This window comes from Epinephelus moara, chromosome 3, assembly GCF_006386435.1.
Source record: "Epinephelus moara isolate mb chromosome 3, YSFRI_EMoa_1.0, whole genome shotgun sequence".
In the NCBI taxonomy this organism is placed as follows: Eukaryota; Metazoa; Chordata; class Actinopteri; order Perciformes; family Serranidae; genus Epinephelus; species Epinephelus moara.
This window is the reverse complement of record NC_065508.1, coordinates 32,657,647-32,670,844: the sequence shown is the minus strand read 5'-3', so window position 1 is coordinate 32,670,844 and position 13,198 is coordinate 32,657,647. Positions and strand designations below refer to the sequence as shown.

General features: G+C 40.4%; 1 protein-coding gene across 10 annotated transcripts in view; it reads right to left on the bottom strand.

Moving 5' to 3' along the window:
- LOC126387815 (unconventional myosin-XVIIIa-like) overlaps positions 1-13,198 on the bottom strand; it is a 66,777-nt gene that overhangs the window by 15,682 nt on the left and 37,897 nt on the right. For all 10 annotated transcript variants that reach the window (XM_050040501.1, XM_050040499.1, XM_050040497.1 and 7 more), the window contains 11 exons: positions 12,622-12,749; positions 12,283-12,437; positions 10,499-10,622; positions 10,154-10,354; positions 9,820-9,930; positions 6,696-6,800; positions 6,361-6,507; positions 6,043-6,156; positions 5,011-5,127; positions 4,421-4,504; positions 953-1,090 (listed from right to left, as the gene is read on the bottom strand). In XM_050040501.1, coding sequence (XP_049896458.1) covers positions 953-1,090; positions 4,421-4,504; positions 5,011-5,127; positions 6,043-6,156; positions 6,361-6,507; positions 6,696-6,800; positions 9,820-9,930; positions 10,154-10,354; positions 10,499-10,622; positions 12,283-12,437; positions 12,622-12,749 — 1,424 coding nt within the window. The remainder of the gene's footprint in view (positions 1-952; positions 1,091-4,420; positions 4,505-5,010; positions 5,128-6,042; positions 6,157-6,360; positions 6,508-6,695; positions 6,801-9,819; positions 9,931-10,153; positions 10,355-10,498; positions 10,623-12,282; positions 12,438-12,621; positions 12,750-13,198) is intronic.

Genomic DNA, 13,198 nt, shown 5'->3' with positions numbered 1-13,198 from the left:
CTGTTCAATAATTCAACCTAACTGTGAGAAAAAATGTTGGTTGTACCTTTCTGAAAACCAGGGTTACATTACATTTGCTAGTTATTATGTAGCAGATAGTATAGTGGTTAGATTTAGGCACAAAAAACACTTGATCATAGTTAAGGTCATGTTTTGGCTTTAAATACCTGGTTTAGTGGCACTATCCTAGCTGAAAAAGTAGCAATGTCTCGTTAAAAAAAAACACTTTTCGTGCCTAAAGGTTGCCACAAAACATCCATGTAAGGTGCCCAATAAACCGACTGGAAACACGGCAAAGACTCGCTAAATCAGAACCACTTTTATTGTTTGTTGGTCTCAAACAGTAGTCTGCAGACATAGGTGACATGCCGTCCACCATCCCCTCCACCCCCAGATGGCAAAGTCAGTTCATACACTGCATCACTTAAGAAACATTGATATCATATGAATGCAATGTGCATATATAACGTATTTGTAGTTTGCAGAAACGTACAATGCCAACATTTTCTTCTGGCGACTGGGCTGTATTTTCACTTTATCCACTTAGTCATAATGCCCACATTACTAATGATTATTTATCAAAAGTGTCATAGTCTTAATATTTTGTGAAAGCACCAATAGTCAACCCTGCACTATTGTTGTAACATTTACATTGAGGTATCTGGGCAAAAATATTGTGATATTTGACTTTCTCCATATCGCCCTGCCCTACCAGCCCATCATAGTCGGTCTCTTTGAAGCATGTAAAAATGCAAAGGTTTTTTTATTTTTCTCAATTATGAATCAAAATATATTTATTCCCTGCTGGATGCTTTTCTTCAAAGATATGGAGCGACGCAAGGGACGCCATACCCTCATCTCTACTTCTTGATAAGCCGAAAAATAAAATGTCAAATTTGCGTTTATAGCTTCACAAAGCATTACATTTACGAGACACAGAGGATCATCTCACCTCCAAGCGTTTGATCTGCGTCCTCTCGTACTCCAGCTTGGTCTCCAGCTCACGGATCTTGGCCTCCTGACGACACACAAGAGACTTTTCCACCATAGACTGTTCCTGGAATTCTAGCTGGCTCTGAAGTGAATGAAGCTGGAGGAGAGACACACATACATAGATGTAAACACACAATTACTCCCTAAGGAGCAGTTCCGACTGCAAACCTCCTCCGTGACCTCTGCTGTTCCACTTCCTCTTAAGCAAGGACTATGGAATAGTTTGCGCTGATGTTATGCGTATGTATTAAAACTAAATTAATGTTCACTTTTTCACCCTTTTTGTGTAAATTGAATCCATCTTGGTACATGTAAATATTGTGCATCCAGCCTGAATAATGAGCTCAAGATAAGCCCCCAATCTACCACAAATGGTCAAAAGAAGAGCTTGTGGTTCAGGCTGAGTAACACCGAGTCACAGTAATTTCACAGGCTTTTGGAAAGAGCACAGCTTCATGCAAAGCACGTTTGTTCCATCTGAATCGTTTTCTCATGACTGATAAAAGGAAGAAAGATACGTCACGACAAAACCCGGCCCAAGAGGCAGCATGGCACCTAATGGGGGACTTTGCATCTGAGACAAGGAGGATTTGGAGCTCTCCTTTGATATTACTAAAGAAGCTAGATTTCCCTCCTACTGGGGATGAGATAACCACTTCAAGGTCAGCCGCTTTAGATGGCTATCACTGCTTTCTCTGGCAGGTTTTAACAATGCCTTACAGCCTGCTGGGTGTCTCTAGTGTAGCCAAAAATATTCTGATGGGTGGGCCTTGCATAAAACTGAGTGGACCAAAGCTCTGGCATGCGTATAGCTTAATCTAATAGAAACAGAGTCTGCTGTTAGGGGGTGGCAAGAGCTCAATTCTGTCCTTTAGAGAAATTATATTTGAAAAACATTCCGTCCAAGGCAGATGGTTTTATTTGTTTAGACTGCATATCAACACTTAAAGGAACACAGAAAGTCCAGTTGCTGTGAGCCTGAGCATGTGTAATGTACATGCAAACTGTGCACTAGATAAACACGCTGCATTCGGCTATTATAGCCCAGAGGAAATTCATCAACGAAGAAAATTGGCATGCATTAATACAAAGCAACTTGACATGTTAGAGGTTATCCTCTGAACAAATAGTGCTCCACCAGAAAAAAACATTTTTATTATAAAAGCACTATCATTATAAAAGCACTATTATCAACACAGACCTGAATGCATTAACCTTTTTACCACACCAATCCACATTTATTCCAAGCCTCAATCATTTTGCTGACAACTCAGTGTAGCACTGCACACAGCAACTAAAACAGTCAGCTCAGAGATAGGCTAAATCAGCTTTATGACAGTCATATAATTCAAATACAGAGCTGTTATTGAGTGGGCTGTAAGTTATGCAATGCAAACATGCCCACAATAGCAATGTTGACATGTTGATGTATAGCAGGGATAATGTTTCCAGGTTCACCTTCTTAATTTAGCATGGTAGTACACGAACATTGCAAATTAGCACCATACTGTAAAAACAATGAATCAAAACTAGATAGAATTCCAGCTGAGGCAGACAGGAATTTTGCAGATACACTTTTTGTTAATAAATCAATTCAAATTTGATCTGATGATGGAGTCAGATGAAAAGTTAAGGGCTCTTATTACTAAAGCTGCAAGATATGCGAAAGAGAAAAACACATTGCGATCATATTGCCAGATATTGCACTTGTGATTTGTTTCAAGAGTTTAGAGACAATGGTAATTTTTTACTTTAATTTGCACTTAAACAATAAAATTAAATGATGATTGTTTTTTTTGCCCAAGCATATTCCCTTACATGTGGAGTATGGTTTGTAGGCTGGTGCATCTCTGCAGCACCAGTGCTTTATTAATTTTAATTTAATAGTACATTGAGATTACCTTTATCAAAACATTCCATCTCCTGCAATTTGGATATTGAACTTGGCAGCATTGTGGTTTTGATAATATTTCAATTAATTGTGCAGCACTACTTGTTGCAGTTCATCCTGAGGAGAACATAAGTGTGCATGTCAACCATAAGTTGTTGAAGATATTTCACTCTGAACCACAAATGTCAAACCTCGATTTAGGGGCCATGCATGGACTGGTAAGCCTGCAAAGGGTGTCTCATGTGCTTTTATCAGTTCTTTGTACGCAGTAACGCTCAACCAGGACAACATTCAGTCCTCACATTGTTTGTGACTGTTAAAGGTCCAGTGTGCAGGATTTAGTGGCAGAACTGTAGTTTCTATGTGTCAAATTTGTAGTAGAACTATGGTGGTCAATGCAAAAACATGTATGGCCATAATAGAGCCAGTGTTGGATTTGTCTGTTCTGGGCTACTGTAGAAACAACATAGCGGACTCCATGTAGATATCAACAGCTCATTCTAAGGTAACTAAAACAGAACAATTCTTAGTTTCAGGTGATTATAAACTAATGAAAACATAGTAATGAATATTATATACCATTTCTGCCAATAGATGCCCCTAAATCCTACACATTGGACCTTTAATAAATATTAAAAGCACATAGCTACAGCCATTACTCATGTCAGAGCTTAAGTGCCTCAGAGCACAGTGCAGAAAGCATTGTAGATGGACCTGTTACAAAAACACAGCACAAACTCTATATGGGCAAAGGGTGCATTTATAACTGCATAAGTGTGTATTAAATGTTCATCTAGGTAGATCATTGCACTTGACGCACTAAAGGCACACATGAATGTTTCAAGGCCACCCATCTCTCTACATATGGATTTGTGTGAGTGTGTAAGGCAACTAGCAAATACAAAAGTAACATAGAGCAGAGCAGGAGTTTGACATTTCAAATATAATTTTGCTGTTAGCATCTGTTGTTAGGGCCTTTTTTCATATTTGAGAGTAAAATGGCACCTTCGTGGGGTTTTGTATTGGTCAGAATAATCATGCTAAATGTACTTGTTTCCAATTGCCATCTTTTCATTTCTGAGAATCTTCTGATATTTAAAAAATGAAATGATGCATTGGCATTTGGATGACAAACAAGACCACAAATGAGATAAATCACTGAGACAGAAGCTGCTGCACTGAGTTGAGAAATAATCGTTGAAAGGACGAGAATAAGTGCTTTCATTTTATGTAATTGGTTAAACCATAGAAACAAGCTGCTGAGTTTGTGTACATGACCCTGCCTTTAAATGCGAGTGCTGAGAGGCAAAAGAACAATTCCTCTTCTTGACTCACAACCTTCACTGATTCCTACTATTTAAATGCAAATAGCATTGCAATTTTGAGAAGAAAGCTGCCACAGAAACGGAGCATTTTTTGGTCGTAATAATCAGAGAAACTCAGCAAAAAGCTGAGGTCTAATCAGAGAGAAGTGTTGAGGCAGCGGGCAGACTCCTGGCAGGCAGCTATATAGTGCTTTTGAATACATCCTTGTACCTTTTCTTGGATCTCCTGCTTCTCCTTTGTGGCTTCTTCCAGCTGGGCCTGTAGGTCACTGATCTGGCTCAAGTCTCTGGCAGACTAGTGCGCACACACACACACACACACACACACACACACACACACACATTCATAGACACACACACAAAGTCAACAGTCAGAGGATTAGGCTGTCTATATGTGTGTGAGAGAGGGGAAGTATATATCAATCTATGTTGGAAAAAAACATCCCCTTAAATGTAAATGGTTAATGAACATAATACATCTGTGCCAAATCATTTGTCATGTGATCTGCTGCAGAACAGATTGCATCCCCCTGACTGCAGAGCACACACTGTGTTTAGAGGGGAACATGTCCTCCACACCTCAAAGCCACTCTACTTAAACAAGCAGAGAAGAACAGAATGTTAATGCTGACGTTAAAAATGGTATCCTACAAGTTCTCAAACTAAATACAATTAAACAAGTACAAATTATCGAAGGAAATCTATTTTTGTCTCATCTTGGTCTGAGCATTGATATAAGAGTTATTCATACAACCTTATTTTCAAGGCTTTCGAACTGCTCACCAAGGCATGTTGGGTTACCTGGGCAACTGCAGCTTTGTGTTTCTTCATCAGCTCATTCATGTCCTCCTGATCCTCCTCCATACGAGACTGCAGGTCATTCTTCTCTCTCTGCAGACGGCTGACCTGTTCCTCCAACTGAAGGACAAAATTATAAGGAAACACACACATTTTTAGTGTAGAATGACAGGATTTATTCATGAGCTATTGAATATGATAAATGGTCATTAGTTGGCCAGGCCGGGGCCGTCCTGGAATCTCATCTGATGGCAATGAAACACAATCTGGACGGGAGTTCTGGCTGGAGGATGAGACCAATTGGAGATAATCAATTGGCTCATTTAGGCAGGGAAAAGTGCAGCCAGTGCAGCATACTGGTGATGTCCTACTTAGAGTTCATCCTCTGTGTTCAGGGGGGAGAGACTCGGGCCCTCGATATGCATTCTCTAATCTGAGACATTTACTAGACCTTCCCTTGCCATAAATGCAGCAATTAACAAGCAAAGCACAGGCACACGGCGTTGTGTGTGTCGTCTCCAGAGACACAAACATCCTCAGTCTATGAGTCTGACATGCAAGCGGCACTCTCATGAGACAGCCATTAATGAGCAGATGGAGAGAAAAAAAACATTCGACAAAGCTTATTTATCCATTAGAGCAAAATGTTGAAATCAGATATATGCCAAAGGGCATTTAACTTTAATATCCCACCATGGCTTGGTGATGCATGCATATTAATGTTAGAGCCCTGCTGCATTTCTATGAGTGAGAATTTGATAGGCAAAGCCCCCCCATTAATTAAACATTGTTTGTTGTTTTGGGTTTCATTTGCTCGCATAGAGAAGGGTATGAAATACATTTACATATATATGTATATTTTTTTTTATCAAGGAAACCTTTTCTGCATTGTGAGATGAAAAGGGGTGTTTCATTATCTATAAACGTGTGATATTGCTATTGATTATAAAGACACATTCATTTATTGTGTTAGAAACGTGCAGAACATTCATGCAATATGTGGCACCCCTAAGACACATCACAGACAAAACTCACCGACAGCTTAGTTTTGACCACGTCCTCCATTTGGATATGCAAGTCCTCTATTTCAATCTCCATGCTCTTTCGAGCCTTAACTGCTGCTGCGGAAGTGAACTCTGACTCCTCCAGCTGTGAGAAACAGGAGAAAGGATAAGTGGAGAGGAGGTGAGGGACAAACATTAGTAGGGCAAGATCAAGGATCTATCCTGGATAGGCAGAGGAATGAGGATTTATCAGCGCAGTTCTATTCAGACAGCAGACCAAGGTCTAAAAGTGTGTGTCGGGGGGTTGTATCAGTATGAGACACAGTGGAGTGTTGATGGGATGGCATACTTGATTTTTGAGCTGGGCGATCTCCCTCTTGCTGGGGGCGTTACTCTTCAGGTGGTCCAGCATAATCTGTGCATCAGCCAGAAGGACTTTGGTTCTCTTCAGGTCTTTCTTCAGCCTCTTCTCCGTCTCCACATCCCTCTGGCTCACCTGAATCACAAAATGCACCTCTCTAGCCAGTACTGTTACACATACTCTATTTTACTATCCTCCTTCAAAACCCACAGCACCTCTCCAGACTCAAATTCAGTTTCTCTGCGATCAAAAGAAATGGCGCGCACTAAATCGCGCACACTTAGCTGCACTGACAGAGACCAGAGGCAGAGTGATGGAAATACCTGGTCCTGGGCATTGAGCAGTTTGGACTCCAGCTCTCTTCTCTCACGCAACACTTTCTGCTTGTCTTCATACTCCTCCTCCAGCTGCACCTCCATCTGTTTCAGCTGCAGGACACATGAACAGAGTGTCAGGATGCACAAACAGATGATCAGTGATAAACAAAGTCAGACATAACACACCATCGACCGTCCTGTTAGACATGGCTGCTCTCGCACGTCAAAGACAAATGGGTCCCCCTCTGAGCGGATCAGCCAGCCTGTAGATCCATCAAAAGGCTTTCAAAGGAGATAACATTTTATTTTTCATGTTTAATATACATACAAACGCAACCAGTCCTCGTATTCTAAACTGTACTTATTTTGTTATTAATATGCATGTGCTGTGTTGGGTAGATGTAAGGATTTTCAGCGAACGTTGTGCTTGTTGTTCCTTATACATGATTGTGTGTAATAGGCAGCCTCTGCACTGTATAATCTATCCATACTAGAAAAATATTATTTATTTCTTCTTCTGATGAATACAGCATGTTTGTGTACCACATGGGACACAATCTGATTACCAATATGAACATGAAATAAGCAATTCAAGAGCTTGATAAATTAGGCTGTGCATGAATCTGTAAGTATAATGAATTTCAACACATTTGAGTAAGGGCTGTCAAACCATTCATTTTTTAATCGCAATAAATCACTGAATTTCAATAGTAAATTGTGATTAATGACATTTTTAAATCACATGTTTAAAATTTCATTATTTTGCATTTAAAAACAGTTTTGAAGTCCATATTTACAAGGTGAAGCATTTCTCACCAGAGTGTATTGAAAATAAATTTACTTTATGATCCTGACTTTTAGATTAATTTTTATTAATTCAGTGCTGCACTGCTACAGCAGTTTGGTCTTGAAAAACGACTTAGAGGTAGGAGACAACTTGAAAGTATAAGTATAAGGAAAACATAGTGTTTTTGTTTGATTTTTTTAAAGGATTACACTATTCTAAATTGAGAAAGTGCAGTTACTCTGATATCATTTTGATTCCTAAGTAACCCCCAATGATCCCCGCTTAATGCAACAGTATTTGCACTTTTCAGGAGCTCCAGTTTAGTTGCTTTCTCTGATTCATACAGGTCCTGTATGTATGAAACTATTGTTCCCCCTGACAGTAAGATAACATAACATGCCAAAATTATATACTTGTACGGTGGTGTGTCTGTGTTGCTTTGCAGTTACACCTCCAAAACACTGGCTGGCAGTGGGGTTTCTGTGAAGTGCTGTAAAGTTTGAGTGATTCAAAACACACCTAAAACACACATTAAACATGGCTTAGCAGACACATTTTCAAACACAAGTACACAGACAAAGCACCTGTCTTTTGCTGGACACATTTCCCCCACTAATACAACAAGCCAACTTATTAGCACAAGCCTATGGCATTTTACATTGTGTAAATTAGCCAAGCAGCTTGCAGGCTTTTTTCTCATATTATTACTGTAGCGACTCCCACATTTCTCATCATGGCTTGTGCTGGACTGAGGAGTTTGAAGAACTGTTTGCTGTTGTGTTTGCTGTGTTGTTTCCAAATGCGAATGTCACTTTTTGTTAGTGTTTATAATGTGTCTGTTTAAAACACAGTGGTGGCGGTGGCGGTGGTGGTGGCATGGCGGTGCAGTGGTGAGCATTGTCGCCTCACAGCAAGAGGGCCCCCCTACAGCTTATAGTCATAACTTCTGTCTCACATTATGTATAAGATTCTGCTTACTTTTGACTTGTCAATTGAGCCGTGTAGGTGTTTTGAAAGTTAAATTGGCCATTTAAAAGCTCAAGGAAGTTGCTACTTTTTCATCACTGCAGAAGGAGGAAGCTGCTGCAGCAACTTGACTATAAGCAACGTTACTATGAGGGGACAAAAAAGCAGTATGCAATTAATGCGATTAAAAATCAATTGCTTTGACCTTAATCGTGTCGTAATTAACGAGTTCACGTGGACAGCCCTAGTCTGAATAAGTGTGTGTTTTTCAGTGCTGCTGTGATCAGAGGTCTGTATTATGTAGCAAGATTTGGCGAGTTAACTTCAGGATTAACCCTGGTTTTTCACTACTAGGAAGCTGGTTCCCTTTTAACAGGGATAAATCAAAGTGTTAACACATGTTGAAAAGCGCTGAAAGTGCTCTGTAGCAGGTTAACATCAGTAGAACGGATCACAATCTGTCAACACCCCAAGCAATGACTGATGAGATCATTGGAAGAAAATATCCCAACATGGACAAAAGTCAGGTAAAAAAGAGTTTATATTTTAATAGGTCAGTGGAATCGTTTTATTTTTCCAAGCTTTCTTTTTTAGCTCTGGTTTTAAAATGGTTTGGCGTTTACAACACCAAACACATCATGATAATTTTAGCTGCAGTGTAACTGTGCAAAGTGTATTTTATCCCTGGAGTGATAGCTGACAGTGAGGCTGATTTTACACTCTGATTACATCACTGCAGCTCAGGGTAACATGAGACACCTCTGTGATGATAACTGGCAATAAAAACCAAAGACTGTCTTTTTGTAAGAAAAATAATCCACACTGTTAATTGGCACCTGCAAATATCAATGCAACATTTCAGTCAGAATATAGATCTCATCACTCATCACCTACTTTTTCATTCTTTACTTAATCACAGTTGTTTCCTCATCATCTAACTAAACAGCAAAAAATACTCACTTTATATTAAAGTCATAGTAATACCTACATGTATTTTAAGCCTTGGCCTACTTTTAATATTTGGAAGTTATTTCTAGTGTTTCTAGAATTATTCATTCATCTCATATAACATGAGATACTTCATTCATGATTCTGATTATATCACTTGTAATTAACAACCCTGTTTCCCTTTCAAATGATCGTGCTCATGGCTGGATAGGAAAACCCAGAGTTGACTGAGCTAGTTTATAACCAGCTTCTTCATCCAGACATCCAATGCTAGGGTTGGGAGGCCAGATAACAGAAAGATATTCTGGGAATGGTGAATTTGCTTTGTAGCACAGACCTCTGGTCTTATTAATTGTTGGTTCAAGATTGAGAGGCTATGTATACGAAAAAAAGCGCACATATGCATAAGTGAGAATGAGCAGCACCTACCTTCTTACTGCAGGAATGCCTGATCTCGTCTACCTCTTCATCCTTACTCTCAATTTCTTTAGAGTGGGTCTGCCTCTGCCTCTCCATCTCCATCTCAAGCCGCAGCTTAGCCTGAGTACATGGTGAGGATGCATGCATTTTAACAGCACATCAAATAAATGCCAAAACACAGAATTCAGAAACCACAAAAATGAAAAAGAACAAGAATCTTGGTTTTGATCCAGAACACGATTTCTACCATCTGTAAAAAATGAGAGAAAGCTTCTCATAAATTGATTTCTTAAACAAAACTGATGGGACCTTTGGGCTTTTAGGGCAAATGCAAGTTGTGTACCTGCTCCAGCATCTGGATAGTTCCAGCCTGTTCATCCAGCTCCTCCTCCTGGTCTTTAACTTTGGCCTCAAGGTCACGAAGCTGTTTCTTGACCTTGACCAGCGAGGCTTCATCCTTGGACTCCTGGGAGGACAGATCCTGTAGCTCTGCCTCCAGCTGCTGCACCTTCATATTCGCTGCACACAATTCAATGTCCTTGTCCTGCAGGCGGAAGACACACAGTATAGCGCACATCTGTACCAGCCCAGTTATGTCAAATAGAGAGCAGAGAGACCAGACGTGTAGTCCCTGAGAGAGGGCATCAGAGTACATTTGAAGTATGCACTATAGTGTAAAGTAGCTTACCTGCAGCTGCTGGCGGAGGTTAAACATCTCACCAGTCATTATGTCTTTCTCGCGAGCCAGCTTCTCCCTCTGGCTCCTCTCTCTTTGTACCTCAGCCTGAGCCTGGTTCTGCTCCAGGTCAAATCTGGAACACACACACATGGATACACAGCTCAGCAAATTATTGATTTTACAAGAGACTAGGGTTCCATCGGGCTAAACAGCTCAGCATCAGATAGATACTTTTTAAAAAAAAATGTAGTACCCATGGAGAAATTGGTTTTCACTATAATCACAAAAACATTGCATCACAACATCATAAAGGTCACCAATAGACACACAAAAGTCATCAGCGCGTACACATAATATACATATACATATTCATAACTTAATGTTGCTTTCAGAGAGTGATATCCGACAGGGAATTGAGGCCATTTTATCGCTCTCATCAAAGCCAGACTCCAGAAAAACAGTAATTTAACACTGCTTAACACAGGAGCTGCTGGTCTACCGCTGCCTTCATCACTTATTGTGAGACTGTGAGTTAGTTTGGTTTTGCCAAAGTCACACAACAACCCAAAGCAGATCGAGGCAGCAGTGGACCAGCAGCTCCCTTCGTCATCAAGCTAAAATGAATGTTCTTGTCGGTGGAGTCTGGTAGTTTTGACAAGAGCATGGGTAGCTTAAGTGTTAACAGTCTGTCTGATGGTAAGGTACAGCAGTGAAAATATTCTCAATATAGCACACACTTAAACTGTTATACATTTTTTTAGGTGGCTAAAATACATTTTGCTGTTGCACCTGCCAACAGCAGGACATTGCTTAGCTTCCATGGCGGTACTTCTGCCTGCTTCTCCAACCTGGGGACATGCTGACTGCCATCTACTGTATATAATACACTGATCATGGATAAGTACCTCATACAACCAACTTCAAAAGATCTGAACTATCCCTTTAATGGCCTGTAGAGCAAATGAATACTTGGATCTATTTTTAGTGAATAGAGGGAGATGGGGGGCAATATCATAGCCCAGATAGCAACAGCAACATAGTACACTGTGTATCTGTAATTACACAAAGTGGCAATATGTGCCAATTTGTGGAAAGCTGAAGGCTACAAGAGCTGAAACTGCTACATCAAGTCATTTGTCATCAAAAACTGTCATGGTTTCGTGAAGTAGTTGCGTATGAACATTTAAAAATATTGAGCCTACCGACTTAATGTCCGACCCTAACTACTGTTACTTAGCAGATTTTGACCATATGAGGATATCCTGGACACAGAGCCCAACATCACTTCAGCGCTACCTCTTATTTTAGCCTTGACTGTTATCCCCTTCCATTAGCCATCAATTTATAACGGGGTTGTAATAATGTGCAAAATGTTTTCTTCAATTGTCTGGGGCAGAACCACTTATGGTTAGTGAACTTAACAGCTAAGTGTTTCATGCTGTCAGCTCGTTGTAATTCCCTGTTTTTCTCTCTCAAGCGCAGCTGAAAATAATTTCACCCACAGAGCATCTTCAATTAGCCACAGGGGAGAGATCACATTCTGCCACAGCGATAGCTTCTCAAGTGCTTAAAGTCTGAGTCATTTTCTCAGCTAATGCAATTCCACAGATTACAGAACATCTCAGTCACTATTCAAATTAAAGAAAACGTTAGTGTTCTGCCGGGTGGGTCATAGTGTCTGCGCCTGGCCTTTCAAGGAGAAAAGAGCAATGTGTTCCCTGTAATTTTGTGTTTGCGAAAGACAGATGGACAAACAGACAGACACATAGCCAGACAAAGGAACTGGAACTGACTTCCTCTGTTTCTTCTCCAGATCATGGTTGCGGCTCTGCAGGCCCTCCAGGTGAAGCTTGGTGTCCTGCAGCTCTGCCGTCAGTTTCTGGCACTTCTTCTTCAGCTGCTGCACAGAGCGCTGCACATCCTCATTATCTGTTTGCAGATCAGCCAGCTGCAGCACACACACACACACACACACAACCACATGCAAACAAACACAAGTTTTTATTATTTATTCATGACAAGTCAATGCATATCATTATTATTTTTAAATAACTAACTGGCCACAATTGTGTGGTACCATCAAAATAGACTTGATTTGTTTAACAAATTTATGATCATAAAAAGTTTCTTACCCTTCTCTCGACATGTCTTTTGCTCTGCTGCTCTGTCTCCAGCTTCTCATCAAACTCCTGCTGGAGTTTCTTTTTGGTGAAGTCCATTTCACGAATGGCTCGGTTGTATTTTATCCGCCACTCGCCTCCTGGAGGAAAGACATACAATTCGGAAAATGTCTGTGTGACATTTGGGTGTCTCCTGCCTTTAATGCAGGTCTAGCAGGGTACACAGACGAAAAGGCTCAAAAGCTCAGAAATGATGGATGCTGTGGATTATGGAGTGCACTGTACTGGCTGTGATGGTTATCACATTCAAGTACCGAAATAATATAATCTCTCAGGAAATAAAACGTCTTTCATCAAATCCCAACCTTATAAGGTCAAAAAATTGGACAGGAAACTACAAAGCAGCCTTTGCGTTTCAGCTCTAATCTTGGATAAACCTGAGGTAAGAATTCTGAGCACACCACAATAGTAGTTAGAGAAGGACATGTCTAAGTGGCACTTTCCACAGTTCTTAGCCGACCCTAATTCTGGAGCTGTCAGAGGCTATCAGAACTATAACAGCAGCCGGGCAGATATTCAGGTTCAGGTT